This window comes from Cajanus cajan, chromosome 1, assembly GCF_000230855.2.
Source record: "Cajanus cajan strain Asha chromosome 1, NIPB_CcT2T_4, whole genome shotgun sequence".
Lineage (NCBI taxonomy): Eukaryota > Viridiplantae > Streptophyta > Magnoliopsida > Fabales > Fabaceae > Cajanus > Cajanus cajan.
Window position 1 is genome coordinate 24,521,886 of NC_138517.1, and position 19,104 is coordinate 24,540,989.

The window sequence follows — 19,104 nt, forward strand, 5'->3', positions numbered from 1 at the left end:
TCTTTATATTTTGTATCAATTTTTACTTTTAATACTTAACTTTTTTCTATAGTTAACATTTTAGTGATTGAAATAAATTATTTTGTTTACGGAAAAATTTTGAGACTAAAAAACCAAAAGCATGTAAAAAAGAGTGTGTCGGCATTCTTCTAAAGATAATAAATGTGGTTAACAACTTTTTCTTCCTTTCTTTTTCCTTTTCTTAGATATTTTCTATTCTATTCCGCGAATATAAAATGACCACTTTCATAAATGGGACAACTCTCGCTCGGATTCCATGGAATTTCGTTGTCTAAATTCGTTGTTATGTGTCAAACACTGAACGAATCAACTTCCTTCTCCTAAACAACAACTACCTCAAACCAGAGAAACCTTTTCAATCTTCCTTTTCATTTTAATTTTTTTCTACTTGTTGTTCAATTTTCTATTGAACTTGAAACTGTGGCAATGGCATGATTGGTGTGAAGGGTGAACAAACGTGATTGTGATTCCTTAGTGTTTCAATTCCCTTTTTGTGCTGTGAAACTTTTCTGGGCACTTTCCACTACTCAATGAGAACTGTAGCTTATACTTCAACTGGGTTGAGCTAGAGTTCCAAAAAGGTTTGAACTTTAAGCTTACCAAATCTTCTTTGTGCTTAAATGACTGGTGGGTTGTGTTGTGCTAGCTGGCCAAGTCCGTTTTTACTGGAACTTTAAATGCTTACCTAAGCACTTTACAAGAACTTTCAATTATTAAGCGATATTTTGGTCTTCTAGGCCCACTTGCCATGTGTTTGTGAAAAGTTAAAAGGAGAAACCGGTTCAAGTCCTTTTGAGTTTATCAGAGTTTGATTGCTATTTTTTTATGTGGTGAATTTGGGTGTGTTCAGAGGGTGCTACAATTTTGGTTTGTTGGGTTTGGTTATTGTGTTTGGGCTTGGCTTAGTTATAGATTTACTGAGAATTTGAAAATACAGATTCTTGGATGGCCTGTAATGGGATTGAATATTTGTCCAAACCCCAAAGAATCATTAGAAGGTTTTGATTGCAAACCAAGGAAAGATCTTAGTCAAATGGGCGATGATGTGCTAGTGACAGTTGGAAATATATCTCAAGATGAACGGCCTGAATCAGCTTCTTCTAAGAAGGAAGATGATTGGAAGGAAAATTTGGAGCAGAAATCATCAGAAGTTAATTCTGCACCTGGAGTAGGTTAGTGCTCATCAACTTTAAGTTAAAGATTCTTTTATTACTCCTATTCTTTTATCTAATCCTATTAGGCAGTTGATGGTTGTGAAATAGGAATTAGATTTGTTGTAAATTAGGTTAATAAAGGTGTTTTCTGTCCATGTCAGCCTCTTAGGTTGTTTTCAGCCGAACTAACTCTTTTGCCCGAGTATGGTTGGCAAACTCTACATATATTGACGGTAGACTCTGATATCACAACAGAAAAGTTTTTCTAGCTTTGTACGTGTTATTCTACCTATATTGGTCTGTTTAATGTGCAAATTTGTGGAGATTACAGTAGCAGAGCCACAATATTAGCTGAGGAATTTACCTAACAACAACAAAAAGCCTTATCTTACTTCGTGAGATTGACTGCATGGATCACATGATGCCATTCAACTCAATCTAAGGCAAAATTTTTCAAGATATCATTTACCATGAAATTTTTCCCCAATGTCCTTCTTGATCTCAACCTTTTTACAGAACAACAAACCATGCAATCTACTCTCCTCACCGGTGCTTCTAGTTGCCTTCTTTGTATGTGTCTAAGCTACCTTAAATGATTTTTTGTCATCTTTTCCTCAATCAGTGCTACACCAATATCTTCTTGTAAACAATTTTTTCATATCCTGTACTCTTATTTTGACACACATTCATCATAACATTTTCATTTCTTCTACTCCCACCTTTTTCTCTTGTCCCTTTAAAGTCCAACATTCACTGTAATAGAGTATAGCCGGACATATGATAGTATAATAAAACTTGCTTTCGAGTGTGGTAGGTACTTCGCAATCACAAAAAAACCTTGTTTGTTTCCTTTCTCCATTTTAGCCATTCCTATTGTATGTGTGTAACATCCTCATTAATTTCTCTGTGACAAGGGAGAAAATGATGACTTGAAAATGGAGTAGTGTGTGATGAAAGGGAAAGGGGCACGCATGGAAAAGTGGAGGGGAAAGGATTTTAAAGAAGGTCTATAGGATTAATGCCAAGATTTTGAAATTGCTTTATGAATTGAAAATGAAATCCCCTAGTCAAATGCCTTTATTCATTTATCATTGTTGTTGCGTCATGGACTCTAATTTACTTTGCTTATGTAAAATGCCTTGTCCAAAAGAGGAATTTTCAGGTCTATAAAGTGTCTGTTTCCTTTATATTTGACATTCACAAATTTAAATGCTATGTTTTGATTTTGTTACTTTCAATCTCAAAAGCTTTTATTACCTTTAAAAAAGAATTGTGGTTTTTGATATTTCCCAATGGCATTGACTGATTCCTGTAGCTGACCCTCCAAGTGGGATAAGGCTTGTTTTTTGTTGTTGTGCATGTCTGCCTCCTACCATGGGTATATGCTGTTGGTATCATCCCTTTGGACTATTGTTTCTTTTGAAAATTTAATTTGGTGTTTCTTGGTATAATGTTGAAATTTGCTCTTGAAGGTTTGGACCATTTCATCCCAGAGCCTGATGGAACTGAGAGGAACCTGCTTGTTGCTGACTATGCGACTATGTTTTCTAGATCAATGATGGAGAAATGGGGTTCTCCAAGGCAAGACCTAATATGGGACAGGCTATCAGAGTCTGAGAAGGTAGACAAACGTTATATCTTGTTATGTTGTTGTTATTTCTTTCCAATTTGAGTAAGTTATACTCATATTATGTTTTTTGTATGTTTGTATATCCTGTTTAATATTGTTTGAGCAATGCAAATCTGGACGCTTGATTGTTTACATTTTATATATTTTAATGATTTATACAAAGGTGATGGCTCTAACATTTTGTTTACATTTTTTTAACTTTTTATTTGGGAAAGATGTCTCTCCAGTGGTTTAGTATCCAAATATTTGAAATTCAATTAAATAGTGTCTTCATATTAATACTTCAATTTTCTCATCAGTAAATGTATAATGTGCTCAGCTTGTTTTCCTTTCCTACCCAAATTGAACTATTAAAGCATTAAGAGTTTTTCTATGTCTGAAGGCCTTTATTATATAGCTTTCTTCTTGACATTTCTGTGTTTGTGATTTATTTATTAGAGTTGTCAAATTCTCCTGAATGGTCACAACTCAACACTTTTATCTTGTTTCTCAGCAAAAGCTGATTAACCTAGCGAAGATACAAAATGATGGGACTATTGAAGTAAATCTAGAAAAAGATGCACCTCTTGCATCAGAATTGTTGGAGTTCCAATCATTTGAAGAGTCAACTGTAAGTGGAACTCTTATGTCTGAATCAAAAAAATCAGCTCCCTGGTTACAAATTGCCATACTTGTGGTTGGAACTAGAGGTGATGTACAACCTTTCCTGGCCATAGCAAAAAAGCTTCAGGTATTTTGAACATTTCCATCCTATTCATCCTAGTGCACAAGGGAACAAAAATGTCAAATAATTGTGACTTTTGTTATTGCTTATTGAATGTTTCTGATATCATGATATTGTATTCGCTGTGAATTAATTCCTTCTACCTAATAAAAAAATGTTGTCCTCCATCCAACATGGATGTATTTTGACTTTTGTGCGAGATCATTATTTCTTCCCCATTCAATGATAAAATCTGTTGCCACTGTTTCTGGTTGTCTATAATTATTTTTGTATATAAACACTTAAACAACATATCAGTCTTAAGAGATCAATGGCATTTGTTGAAATTATGTTTTAGGTATTGATGCAGAGAACAGAAACAAATAAAAGTGAGATTGATATTGACTTCGTTTGATGTGATTTATAGAAGTGTGATGATATGTTTTTCACAAAACTTAAAGCCCTAGCCCTTATTTTATAATATTCATAAACCTAACTAAATTTGAAACAAATAATGAAATAAAATTATGGTACCAATTCTTAGAAATAGGAAAACTAATCCTAAAGGATAATCTAAGATAAAATATGGTCAAAGGTATTGAATATTTTCATTCAACAGCGTTGAATTCCAAACTTTTTCATTGCCTCTTGATAACTTGATTGTTACCTTCCATCCTATGAGCTTTATTAACTTATACATCATGTTCTCACATTCATTTGAAGCTTTTTCTCTGATCTTGTGTCCTTTTTTAGTTGCATTTGTTTTGTGCATGCCTTTGACGGGTACATTTAGTTATTAATATTAATATTTATCTTAACTTGTCTTCTGTCTGTTACTTTCAATGAAATGTCAGTAGCTCTACTACTATAACCAAAAGTCACGGCATAAGCAATTATTTAATTCAGTTATATTCATATTCACATTGTTGTGATGCAACTTGTATATTTTCCTAATTGCTGTTATGAGAGTTGTGCTACTGATCTTATTTGAGAGAATGCAAAATCATGATTTCCAAACTACTGTTAATGAATTCTGTATCAAAACCATTAGCTTTCCTGAATTCACTTTTTCTGCAGGAGCATGGTCATCATGTTAGGCTGGCAACTCATACTGATTTTGACGTGTTTGTAAAGTCTGCTGGTGTTGATTTCTATCCGTTGGGTGGTGATCCTCGTGCTTTGGCACGATGTAAGAGGTTCCTTTTTAATATTTCCATTAATATCTAATAATTCTCATCTCAATCTGTACTTTGTTCTTAACATGCCTAGACCTTTTTTTAGCTCCTTAATACTTATCTTTGGTTCACCGTTCACCTGTTCAACTTGGTATTTAGAAAGTATGCTAGAATGCACTGGTATCTTCTTGGTGCATAAATAAACTCTTGAGCATTAAGGATTAATTTCAATATTGTATATTGGTTAAATATATTTATGCTGGCCTAGAATTGCACATGAATCTAAACCAGATTCATGGAGCAAGGATTTCAAGTAGTGGTCAGGCATTTTAAATAACTAATTGCTTTGTAATTATTGAATCTTATAATCTCTTCTCATGTAATTCAATTAATCCTCGTAGTAAGTGAATTCTTTAATGTCTAGTTGTAAGATATTTTGAAATTATCAAAAGCATTTTTATTTCTTTTTCCATCATTGTCCAATAGCTAAAGATTTACAAGATCATGGAAGCCATGTTTAGCAAGCTAGTGCTCACAGTGTGATATTTCTAGTTTTGACACTCTTTTGGTATTTAGCTCAGTCACATTATTTTGAAGCATGCTGAATGAAATAAAGTTGTGATCAGTTGGATTAGACGCAACATATAAGGTCATTATTAAAAATAAGTTTTATGTTTGGATGTGACGTGAAAAGTGATTTTAAGAGAATCTGTTTTGTTTGAATTGTCTAAAAGAATCACTTTCTCATAGTAAAATTGCTATGAAGTTATTTGTATTTTGTAATGGTATTTAAAATAATTAAATTATTGGTGATAAAATGGAAATGTAGAAGTTAGCCAGAAAATAGTTTGACCGCATTTAGTCATAAGCTTCAAACTTTTCCTTATGATTAAAAGGCTGTTTCTTTTGCTAAAATAATCAAACATTATATTCTAAAATTCATGCCATTGCCATCCAAGAGCTTTTTTCATTTAAAAAGCTTTTCCTCATGAAATTTGATCACTGCCAATTGCCAAACACTCGACATGTTATGCCTCTTCTTTCTGCTCATTGTATATATTTACTAAATGTTAAATATGAAGCCGATCATGAGCCTTGGTTTGAGAGCTTAGGTTTTTGAAATACTTGGTCCTTGATTTAGTATTAGTGCCTTTATGACTAATTGAGAAGTTTTCAGTCCTTGCCACTTTCATTCTGATAAAAAGTTGAATGTCAACATATGATAGAGTGGGCATATGCATTGTTCATGCTTTAAGCCCAAAGGGCTTTCACATGTGGGGTCATCTTAGATACAAATCAATCATAAGTTTTTGCATAATGGTTTAAGCTTTTAGGAGAGTTGGTCCTTGACATAGGCTAATTGAGTTATTTCTATCATAGATATGGTGAGGAATAAAGGTATAATCCCATCTGGTCCAACCGAAATATCTATCCAAAGAAAGCAGCTGAAGGCTATTGTTGATTCTCTTCTTCCAGCATGCATAGCACCTGATTTGGAAACTGGTGTTCCTTTTAGAGCTCAAGCTATTATTGCCAATCCTACTGCATGTGGTGAGTGGTTAGAACTTAGAGAAGATTATTGCATCATGTATATCTTCAGTTCATACCTTGATTACTATTCATTTATCTTTTGGTTTAATTGCTATTTTTCTTTTAGTGTGACATGATAGTTGTATTGTTTGCTTTGCAAGTATGACATTTGAAGGTTCCGTCATTTGACTTGACTTTTGACACTACTCTTTTTTATGTGTAATTGAACTTAGGTTTACTTAATGATAAAACAAAACAATATTCATGGCATGCCATATTTATGTCATTATTCATTAATTTTAAATTATTGACCCTCATGTTTGCATGTTGGTATAGCTGATTGAAGTGCATTAGCATCTTGCATAAGTACACAAGTAAATTTCCAGTGTTTATAAACCTTAATTTGGGCTTTGGCTTTTATTTCATTTAATCATGAGCTTAACTAATGTATAAAATAAAGAAAAAAATAGAGTCTTTCAAGTGATCATTCTGGCACCAAACTGATTGATAACTTATGAACTAAAGCTGGAAAAATATTGCTGTTATATCTTCTCATGCTTCATAATGCAATGCATGTTAGAGATAAATGGAAATAAATAAAGAGTAGTGTTTATAATAAATTAGAGAAAAGGGTAATAGGAGAAATGTGAAAGTCAATCTGTAGTTGGTCTGATTTTTCTTTCATTTTTTGTTTTATATTTTCCTAATATCCTTTACTTATGTATCGTACTCCAATTAATATTAACCTAAAGTGTTTGGTGTTGATCCTTTGCTTCATAAGACTTGGAGCCCAAAAAATGACCGCTTAGATTAAAGTATAAAATTTAAGGGCATTCATATTAAAAGCATGAATAATGATGATACTTTTTTCTATACGTTATTTCTCAAATACAAGAGTTATTGAATTGCACCGTCTTTTTTCCCCTAGAAAAGATGCTTTTCATTTTACAAAAGTATGCTTGTTTGTTTATTTCGTAAACTCTTTTTTTCTTTTCTTTTATTTTATGGAAAATTGGTCTGGTGTAGATAATTAATCTTTTGTTCTGGCTTGCAGGACATACACACGTTGCCGAAGCCCTTGGGGTGCCCCTTCACATCTTCTTCACAATGCCTTGGACGTGAGTTTAAATTGTTTATAACCTTTAAGCATAAATTTTAACATTAGGTCACTTTAAATATGAAAAACAGAGATTTGTTTCATAAAAAGATATAAGAGTACTTCCTGGTTTTTTACTTGAAATATTAAAATTTAAAACAGTACAGATATCTTGTAATAACTAAAAGAAGGAATGATGGTGTTTTAATTTTAAATATTTAGATAACTGCAACATTTTCATATCAAATAATTACCCATTAATCCATTATCCAATTGTCAAGGAAAGTGCATTATCTTTATAGGATCACAAAATGGATCCTTGAAATGATGTAGCTTTGCTTTGATGCATAGAACAAAGGAGATAGAAGTGGATAAAAAATGGCAATCCTCTCTATCTTTAATTTTGCAAATATTTGAGGGTCCGGGCATTATTAACATACCAGTCATTGAGAATACACATCAGAGAGACACTTGGCCTGTTGGCCATCTCCCAAGTGATCCTTCAGTTTTGAAAGTTCAAAGGAAGGAGAAAGGATCACGTGAGCAAGAGGGATTGAACCTCTCAAGTTCCATCCTTCTCTTTATTAAACTGCCTCCAATTTTGTGACTAGATGAGGGTTTAATTTTGATATAATCTCAGTGTAAAGTTATTTTACTCTATCATTTAATCATGTATTCAATTATTAAGAAAAGGTCGGCTTTTCAAGGAGTTAATTATCATAGTAAAACTCTTCCAGTGACATGGCATGCATGACTTGATGCTAAAAAACTTTTACATTGATAGTGGATGAAAAATTATAAAAATAAAGAATAGGGTTTTTAATGAATGTGTGTGATACCCTTACATCTGATCTTTATTTATAATCATGATAGGAGGTAATTAAGGATAGAAAGAATGAAAACAATCCTATTTTCTAGCAATGGAATCTTTGCATGTTTACATATAATAAAAACATATATTTAACAAAATATATCCTAAATTATTTTATGGTTTATTAAATCAGACTTTTAAATCTTCCAATTAAGAAGAAAAATTATGTTCAATTGCATCTTAAGATAAAAAAAAAAGAATAGACTTTCTGGCCAATTTTATAGTTCTTTCTAAATTCTTTTTTGAGGTAGTAGATTCTTACGTTTATTTTTTTTCAATAGGCAGGCCAACATATGAGTTCCCACACCCTTTGGCACGTGTTCCTCAAAGTGCTGGTTATTGGGTACGTCCTTTGCTGAAACTATTTTCTGCAATCTGAATTCAATTATTTGTGAATAAGTTGCTGGACTAGTTTGCCAGTAAACCTGTTTCAATATGTTCTTGCTGCATCCAGCTGTCATATATAATTGTGGATCTGTTGATATGGTGGGGGATACGAGGAATTATCAATGACTTCCGGAAAAGAAAATTGAAGCTTGCTCCTGTTGCATACTTCAGTATGTACCATGGATCAATATCTCATTTACCGACTGGCTATATGTGGAGTTCCCATGTTGTTCCAAAACCAAGTGGTATGGACAAGGATGCAATACAGTTGCATAATTTGATGTTGTCCTTTTTGTACTTTTTAAATGAATAATCTTTTGTTGTTTAAGTTATTGAAGTATGAGATAAATTCATTAGTTGTTACAATCATGAGTAGCCTCAGTCCCAGAGTAACTACTGACTTGGTAGTTGCTTTTAGTCTGAGATAGATAATTTGAATTGTGGATATATAAAGTCATCTGTTGTAATTAAATAATTGGATAATTTTATTTTTCGTATTATGTAAAGTATTATCAAGGAGCTGAGGACAATCTAACTGTGCTTCAAATTGGGTTCCACTATGTCTAGATCATATTAGGATGTTGAGTGTAGTACATAATTTCTATTGCATTGTTGTTAAATGGTGGTGCCATGGCAGATTTTGTTTTCCAGTTGCCATAGGCAACTTGTGAAGGGAGGTCTGCTATGGTGTGTTTATATCGCAGAATTTTTACATAATATCATTATTTTTACATAATGCCTGTCTTGAGATGATTAGTAGATGTGTTTTACTTTCTGTCTTGAGCGTGCTACCAGCACTAATGGCATTTAAAAATTTTGCAGACTGGGGTCCTTTAGTTGACGTTGTTGGTTATTGCTTTTTGGACCTTGGATCAAAGTATCAACCACAGGAAGATTTTGTCCGATGGATTCAGAAAGGATCAAAACCTATATATTTTGGTTTTGGGAGTATGGTATGATAATTTCACTTGAAGTGATTCATTTTGTATAAACAAATTGGCGGGCATTTTCTGCAATTTTAATCTTTTTGTGTTTTGGATTTTTATAACATTACTACCACTGATTGGTTTTTAATACTTTCTATATCCTTGGGAACTCAGATCTTTCTTCAAAAAAATAAAGCAATTGATTTGATTTTGCATGAAAAAATTTATAGGTTATGTTTTCCTTCAAGACCTAGCTGGCGCCTAAATATAAACAAGAGTGTATTTATCTGTTGCATGTATACATTGCAGCACATGTTTAATTTCACTTCTCAAATTTGGACATGATCAGTGTACTGGCCGACTTGACATATTAATATAAGAGTGATTTGCATTTATACAATAGAATCGGTATTATTTATCTTGCCTCAATTTACAGTTTGAGGGATACACTAAAGCTAGAAAATTTTACATTTTATGCCTTTATACCGTTATCAATTTTTTATAATGAAATTTTGGAGTTCTCTAATGAAAATACTGTGTTTCACATTGTTAGCCTCTTGATGATCCTAAAAGAACTACTGATATCATAATGGAGGCACTAAAGGATACAAAACAACGGGGAATTATTGACAAGGGCTGGGGAAATCTAGGGAACTGTAAGTAGTTTCCTTCAATTTCATTTTGTCACCATTTGTTTCCTTTATTCCAAATAATCATTATTTATAAATATCTTATATTTATTGTTGGTTTGATGTTGTTATTCGCTTGTATGTTGGTGTCAATGAATGGCTGTAATGCATTATGTTCAATACTTTAGATAAGGTTTCCTCTTATCTATCCATTTACTTTCCTTTATTTTGATAGTTGTAGTTCATCCGCGTTTTTGTGAGTTTGTGTGTGTATATATATATATGTATTTGCACTACATAGTTGTTTGTTTGATTTTTTCATTCTGCTATGCTGGACTTTTATATTCTTTTGAATTTAAAAGTTCTCTTAAGGATGACCTATTGACCTTTAACATGACATGTGATTATACAAATTAATAAGGATTCTTCTTTACTTTTAGAAAGACAGAGAAACATAATAATACTTGTAAAAAAATTGCTTCTACCTAAAGTAATAATTTTAATTTATAAGAAACAAGGAAAGAAATTAACACCTATAGGCTAAAGCATATAGAAATTGAATGTTTTAGAACTTATTAATATTCCACAAAGACAGCTCAAATATATATATATACACACACACACACACACATAGGGAGGGATCCACTTATTTTAAGACTAAATCTTGGTAGACTTATTTCACTCAATAACTCATTCTACATCAAATTTCAACAATTCAATTGTTAATTGTTAAATTAAATTTTTTTAATACATAGATTAATATCTTGTGTACATCCAAGACATTGCCAAATCTTCCATATCATTACCACTTACTAGGTTGTAAACTTTTTTCTTTAATACTGTCCATCCTTTTGCTGTTGATAATAAATATCCAGTGTGAATGATAACAATGTTGTTTAATTTTCTACACTCTTGATAGTCTTGGTGAGAATTGATAAAGGTGTCCATTACATATGATGTTATATTACTTTTAGATAATTATTAGTTTCACTTGTATTATGTTTTCCATTATGCAGTGGCAGAAGTTCCTGACAATGTTTTCCTGCTAGAGGAATGCCCTCATGACTGGCTGTTTCCTCAATGTTCTGCTTTGGTCAGTTCCAATTTTTATTCTCTTGTGGATTATTTTCAAAAGAAAGAAAATTGTTTCGACTGTCCTAGAGAGATTTCCTTTGATTTATAGTTTAGTCCTTTGGCTATAATTCTTGATAACAACAACCTGGTTAGGTGTGAAAAGTTCTTGCCACTGAAAGTTGAGAGAAAGAAGGGGGAGGTTGATGTGGAATATGTATGCACTTACATATCTGGTTACAAAATAAATTGACTCGGTATATTTTGGCACAAAATTTAAAAATGCAGGTGCATCATGGTGGTGCTGGAACAACGGCTACAGGACTAAAGGCTGGGGTAATGTTCTTTTCCTATAGTGTCATAAGAAATGTTTTTCTTTTCATTAATTGAAGGATCTTTATTAATCTCTCAGGATTTTATTTTAATAGCATCATTGTTCATTATTAAAAAAAAGAAAAGAAAAACAGTAGTACATCTTTCTTTTTCTCATTTTTTTTTTTTTTTTTTGCAATGTGAATATCATAACTCAGTGTCCAACAACCATCGTTCCATTCTTTGGAGATCAGTTCTTTTGGGGAGATAGAATATATCAGAAAGGGCTGGGACCAGCTCCAATTCCAATATCTCAGCTCAGTCTTGAGAGTTTATCCGATGCCATAAAATTCATGCTCCGGCTAGAGGTAACTACTAATTCTATGCAATATCCATCCCTACTAATCCCAAAATATGTTAATAGGCTTCGAATTTAAATAAGGAAAAAAATCATTGCCAAATGAAATGCACTCCTAACTTGCATTAATGCGCCTGTTCAATTGATGTTCTTCCTCTGATGTAATTTTGGAACTTGATAATTTATGATATATTTGGAAAAAAAAAATGTAACCCTCGTTTTATCCAATCTACCAATACTTACTTCTCTAGAATGTGTGAAGAAGTTTGGTGCCCATGCAAACTGCAATGTAAGCATATACAATTTATGTTTTCATGTTTTGTTCAATGTAAGCATAAATCAAAATTCATTATCAAAAAAAGTTATTAAAACAAGTGATTTAGTACTTGTATTTCTTAATTAAGGATCAAGTTGAAATTGGAAGTACCACTTTATCTCTAAAATGGACTAATCTGGTAGAGGGAATTATACCGTTATACCAACCAAAAAAATATATCAAAAGTCTTTAAATTTATTATTTTTTTTATGAATTGAAGCAAGCTAGAAAAGGCGTTTATTAGTGAAACTTATGCAATTTAATTGAGGAAGCACGGACAATGAAATAACATGTCTTTTGTTTCACTTTTCCCTGGCTTTGGATATTTTTAACTATGATGTAGTAGTACTTGTGGTTTACAAAGTTATAGTAATGAGATATATATCTTCAGGTAAAATCACGAGCCATGGAAATTGCTAAATTGATTGAGAACGAAGATGGTGTTACTGCTGCAGTTGATGCATTTCACCGCCATCTACCTCCTGAACTACCCCTACCACTACCAGTTCCACCTCCATCTCCAGTGGTGGAGGATCATGCAAATCCTTTGCAATGGTTTTTTCTCCACCTAGCAAAGTGGTGCAGTTTACCTTGTGGGGGTGTATAGTTTCTTTCTTTTCTTTTTTTGCTTTACATATATTATTTTTTCCTTCTTTTATTCATTAAATAACTACATTTTATAGGAGCTTTCCCTTTTTAAGTAATTGTAGCACATAGTTTTGCTTAATATTTCATTCATTTCAGTCAAAGTCTCTTTTGTGAGGGCTTGATGTGATAGTAATATTGAAGTTATGCTTTCCCACTCCCCAAATCCGTTTGTACAGGAGTTCTACTTCTGTTATCTTGTAAGATAGGTTGAGTTGAGGACACTTGTTATGAAAAGAATTGGGTTTCTTAAGTGGCATTTCTAACTTAACGAGTGAGAGGTTTTCTCTTATTATTTGATTTTTTTTTTGTCTTGTATAACAATGGAAATTTAATTAGAACTTGCCATCTGCATATGAGATAGAGGTCTAGGATGCACTATATTATATATCATATTACGTGTTTGATAATGATCTTGATATGTTTGGATGTTTTATGGTTTGTGCGAGTTTTCTTCACAACTTTGTTATATCGATGTGAAGTGAGATATATCTCGCTGTGTTAATTTTTTTTAAGGCTAATAACCAAGAAGTGAACAATAATTAATTATCCCAAGTAGTAAAATGAAAGAAGTTACTGTATTGAATTTTCAAGGGCTTGTGTAATCATTAATTAATTTAATTAGAAAAAAAGATAGATTTATTTGAAAAATGTAATAAAGATAAAAAACATTTTTTTAAGGATTTAGAATAATAAAAAGATTGAAAAAACAATTAATAGTTTAAAATAAAGAAGTGATTAATTTTATTAACTTTTTTTTACATGTGTTTTTTCCAATTATTTTTCAATTTTAGAAATTATTAAAGCTAATTCAGCAATTGACGGAAATATTTTAATTTTAATTACTTAAGTGAGAAATTCTAAGTTTCATAAAGAAAATCTTAATTTCTTGATAAAATTTGTTAAGTAATTCGCATTAAGATTAGATGTTTAAAATGTTGAGTAATAAAACATCTTATTGTTAATAATAAACGTTATTCTCTATATTGTAGTTTCAAAAAGAATTTTTATTCTTCAACCTTAATTAAATTTATGAGATTGTGCAATGGGCGATAAGTCAAAACAAACATTAAAAATAAAAGAAAAATAGTTTATTGAATAAGAATAGGAAGAATATGTGATTTAAATAGGTCAAAAATTATATTATTGTGATAGTTAAAAGACTAAAATTGTATAATTATAATTATTGATAAACTAAATTTGTTTAAATAAAATTTAGAGATTAAATTACACAATTATGATACTTGAGTTGAGGGACTAAAATTACTTAATTAAAATCTTAAAGAACACAAAATTATAATATTAAAGGAATAAAAATATAATTATAATATTAAAAATATGAAAATTTAGGTTAATCTTCCTTGCGATTATTTTTGTATTTTTTTTTTTTTAAAATATCCCGCTATTAAAAAAGAGAAACAAATAAACCGATTCTTATCTTAGTTGAATCTGCCGATTTGAACCAAGTTTTAAAACTATTAAAGAAGTACATCAACTTCTCTTTTTTACAATATTACCTAATAGAACCAAATGGAATATTACCTAATAATATATGATTAATGCAAAAATAAAAAATACATAATTTCAAGAATGTATTTGTTCCCAATCAATTATGAACTTGTCGACATTAGGCTTGACTTTTTTTTTAAAAAAAAAAAATAGGTCAATACTGTTATTAAAGCATATTTAATTAAAAAGTTAAATTTTAGATTATTTAAAAAGTTTTTTTTTCTAATAAGTTGACTTATTTAAATAAAATAAATATATTTATTACTATTACTACTACTACTACTATTACTAAATTGTTTAATATGTAAAATTTATGAATGTTAATTCAAAATTAAAATAGTCATTTACAATAATATCAAGTATAGTCTAAAGGTGGAGTACAATTGCAACACTCTAAATTTTTATTAATTTTTATCTTTTAACAATAATTATGTGTTGTCATGTTCTAAGGTGTGTTGTTGAGGGATATTTAGGATTAATGAATTCTTGATTTTTTTGGGAGAGGTCCAATTTGATCCTAAAGGGAGAAATATATAATGTTTCTTTTAAGAATTGAGTTTCATAAGTTTAGTTTTTAAGAAATCTTAGAAAGATACTAGAGAAGCTATTAAGTTCTCATTCTTCTTTGGTTGCTAGTGGATTGATTGCATGATTTAGATGTTAAATGGTTGCAATTATATTGTTGAGTTGCATGATTTTGAAGTTTGGTTGTTGAACATGGTGTAGTCATTTTCATAAAGAAGAATTTGATCATTTGTGATGATCTTTGATTGCATGTTGAGTTTCTTGCTGAATATGAGTTGTTGTTGGTGTATATATGTTGTTTGGTTCTTTGCATGCTTGAAATTTTCTAGTTTTTTAGGTGTCTTGAAGCCAAATTCGTGGTTTGCTAAGTGCAAAACTCATAGTTGCCTCAGACACGTCTTCATGGTGTCGAACATGATTTCAATAAAAGGTTCTCTACTTTACTCACATCAGAGATATGATTGGTGACATCGAGTGTGAGGAGAAAGAATTGTCTTTATCTGTATTGAGGTCAGGCATGGGACTTAGCCACACTAGGTGTGGGGGCCCAAGGGTTCCCTACCTCAACCATGTCAAATGTGGATTGAATGGTGTTGGGTGTGGATGAGGCAAAAGACTCTTTACCTCAATGGCATCGGACATAGGGTGGATAGTGTTGAATGTAGGTTGACTCATAATAATTTGTTGCTTATATGATTAATTGGCCAACATAGATAAGTTAGATGAATATATTGCATGTTGTATGTTAAAAAGTGTTATTAGTTCTATGTATATTGATTTGGGATAATATATATATATATATATATATATATATATATATATATATATGTTTATAAATGTTTAAAATTGTTGAGGTGTGATGTCGAGAATGCTTTATATATTTAGGCATGTTGTGTTGATACATTGTTGAGGTGTGATGCTAAAAATGCTATAGGCAGTTAGACATGTTGATTAATTTATGACTAGAGGAGAGGTTATTTTTGAAAGTTGGATATCCCATTATGTGGATATTGGTGTGGTGCTCTATGAGTTCAATTGTTGAAAAACCTTCCATGAGTTGATGATATCTCTTGAAGTAGATTGTTGAGTCTCCTTTAGGATCTTAGTTGTTGCAATATTTGGGTCAGTTTGAGACATATCAACTATAAGTGACCAATGTTAATCTGTATGTAGATACGGTCAAGACATACATATATAAAGTAACCAACTAAGTAAAGTACAAGATTAGGGACTTATAGTCTTTAACTGAGTACCGAAGAGGCATAGTATTTCGAGAGTAGTCGATGGGATAATTCTATAGAGGGCTTAATGTTGCAAACTAATATCGTGATAGACTCATATCCAAATTGTTCTACCTTGATAGAAATAATAGACTTCCTAATTTAAGTGACGACATCTAAGAAACCATATTGTTAGGAATTGGTATCCCAATTTGGTTGTTGATTTAACATGTGTAAAAAAGTCATGTAGATTTGGTAGGATCAAGTCACTTATACTACTTATCATGTTGTAGGAAATCTTTGTACATGAATGTATAATGGCGCATTGCTTGAGGTATATGCATATGATATTGTGTGATTTATTGTTCATATGCTTGTTTAGATGGTTGAATGACATTGAGGTAGTAAAATATGATGCATCATATGTTGTAAATTGCTTACTTATGTAAGGGTGATGAATGTCATGTTAAGATGTTGGTGTGTTGATATGTTGTATACCATGATGTGTCTTATTGTTTGGTTTACATGTGATGGTTAATTTTATTTTAGTTATACTTCTATATCTGCATTATGCTGCTTTTGAAATCTAGTTTACTCGTGCATGTTTTCTTGGTGATTAGACTGTGATGATCATATTTTCATGTAAGCAAGGCAAGGTTAGGCTAGTGGAGTTGGCATTTTGAGGGTCATGTTAGATGGGAGATTGACAATGTAGCTAGAGGCTACCTTTGTATAAGTTTAGGTAGTGATGCTTGATTGACACTTATGAATCTTATTTCATAGTTATGAATTATATATATATATATATATATATATATATATATTTATTAATACATATATTCAAGTGACATTAATATATTAATCCTAAGTATTTTAGTTATTTTTCTATTGTTATAGGTTGAGCCATTAAACATAGTGACAATAGTGGACTGTTACAACAATTCACAATGTTCTCAAAATTTACAAGAGAAAATTGGGAAACAAAATTATTTGGAGGTTGAATTTGTAACCTATAAGGTCGGGCCTAAGCCTTATTGTAGGGACAAGCACTCAGGGCCATAACAATGAGAGACCATTTTTTTTAAACTAAAAAATTGTATTATAATTTTTATATTATTTTATATTTTTTTAAGAAATTAAAATTATCATCTTTTTTTATATATTTGTTTTTATATTTAAAATATAAAGTGGTACAATTATAATGCCTTATTATCTTTATAGTTAGTTTTTTTATCTATTATATTTATAAAATTGTAAATTATATTTTTGATCCTCTAAAATTTTTCAAGTTTGATTATAGTTTCTCAATTTATTTTTGTCTTATTTTTATCCTTTTAATTTGTGCCATTGCCAGAAGCAAAACCGTGAGGGCTGCGGCCAAAGCAGACAATATCCACATGCGGGTTGCTGGGGTGTTACATTTGGTATCAGAGCCTGGACCCGGGCCGGTGTGCCAGCGAGGGCGCTGGACTCCCATGAGGGGGGTGGATTGTGAAGTCCCACATCGGTTAGGAAGGAGAACGAAACATGCCATATATATGGGTGTGGATACCTTCCTTGTGTGGACGCGTTTTGGGGTGGCATGCGTGCCATTGCCAGAAGCAAAACCGTGAGGGCTGCGGCCAAAGCGGACAATATCCACATGCGGGTTGCTGGGGTGTTACATTTGGTATCAGAGCCTGGACCCGGGCCGGTGTGCCAGCGAGGGCGCTGGACTCCCATGAGGGGGGTGGATTGTGAAGTCCCACATCGGTTAGGAAGAAGAACGAAACATGCCATATATGTGGGTTGCTAGGGTGTTACAAGATGCATTACTTTTGGTCCTTAAAGTTTATATAATATTTTATGATAGGTTATTGTATAAAATTAAATTGAATAAAAATATATTAGTATATCTATTTTAGATTTGTTAGCATTGTTATTTGTTTAAAGTAATAAAAAATGTTGATTTGATTAAAAGTCTAATACATTGTTTGGTCTATGAAGTTTTTGAAAATATTTATTAGGTCTCTAAATTAAAAAAATTATAATCGAGTCATTCATATTTTTATATATATATAATTTAATTTTTAGAAGTAGATATTTGTTTAAATTTTGTGAAATATGACATTTTTTATATTTTTATATTCGTAGAGTCACTTCGAATTATTATCATATATAATTGTACATGTCTAATGAATTTTAATCTATTTATAAAAATTTTCATAATTTCTTTAATCATAACAATTCTAATATAGTAGAAAATTTTAACTAATAAAATCTAAAACCTAATACAAATAAATGATGATATTGAATTGGTAATTTAATATAATTATCTAAGTAAAAAAAAATAAAAAATATTATGTCAAATTAAATATCATAAATTATAAACCAATCTCTAATTGTAGTGACTATGTTATAAAATATAAAATGCCAAATAATAAGTTTTTTAATATTATTTATACATAAGGATCCAAACTTATTATTTTCCTCAAGATTCATGAAATATCATGATCGAATATGATGACCTAATAAAAGTTTGATGATATAAATACAATTAATTAAGTTTAATGCTTATGTTATCATTTCATTTATATTTTATGATATATATATATATATATATATATAATTTGTAATATTCTTAAAATTCAAAAGCAAAATCTAACCAAAAAAAAAATGAGGATAAAATTCACAAATTTAAAAACAATGCAATTAAACTAAACAAATAAATAACTCCTAAAAGAGTTCTGGTCCAGTGAATTAGCCCCAAATTTTGAGATATTGAGATGACATAAAGATACATTCTGTTTTTGTTTCTTATACTACACGTGGGTCTTGCTTGTAACATCGCTTTGGAACGTGGCTTGGCATGGTGTGTATGTGATGTATGATGTTTTGTCTGATTTTATTTTTCAACGAAATAATTTGACTTTGAAAAAGTATAAAGATTCAAGAACAAATTTTATTTTATTTTTTATATCCAAATCAAAAATGTCGGTGTCAAAACGAAATCGAAATGTGCTTTACAATTTTATATTCTCCGACTT

The 19,104-nt window shown here is 31.0% G+C and overlaps 1 protein-coding gene across 6 annotated transcripts; it reads left to right on the forward strand.

Annotated features, from left to right (window-relative positions):
* The first annotated feature begins 236 nt into the window (after positions 1–236).
* On the forward strand, positions 237–13,124 carry LOC109817367 (sterol 3-beta-glucosyltransferase UGT80B1). Of its 6 annotated transcripts, none has more exons than XM_083076988.1 (16): positions 237–602; positions 959–1,193; positions 2,491–2,562; positions 2,648–2,796; positions 3,299–3,535; positions 4,586–4,697; positions 6,064–6,234; positions 7,268–7,331; positions 8,466–8,523; positions 8,635–8,812; positions 9,390–9,520; positions 10,047–10,149; positions 11,139–11,215; positions 11,482–11,529; positions 11,724–11,873; positions 12,571–13,124. In XM_083076988.1, exons 2-16 carry the CDS (start codon positions 977–979, stop codon positions 12,784–12,786), a joined length of 1,983 nt encoding a protein of 660 aa, XP_082933114.1. In that variant the 5' UTR covers positions 237–602; positions 959–976; the 3' UTR covers positions 12,787–13,124. The 6 variants fall into 6 exon arrangements, with proteins under 6 accessions (XP_082933114.1, XP_082933119.1, XP_020238188.1 ...); XM_083076993.1 differs by having other exon boundaries at positions 2,491–2,553; XM_020382599.3 differs by lacking the exon at positions 2,491–2,562 and having other exon boundaries at positions 240–602.
* Positions 13,125–19,104: the final 5,980 nt, after the last annotated feature.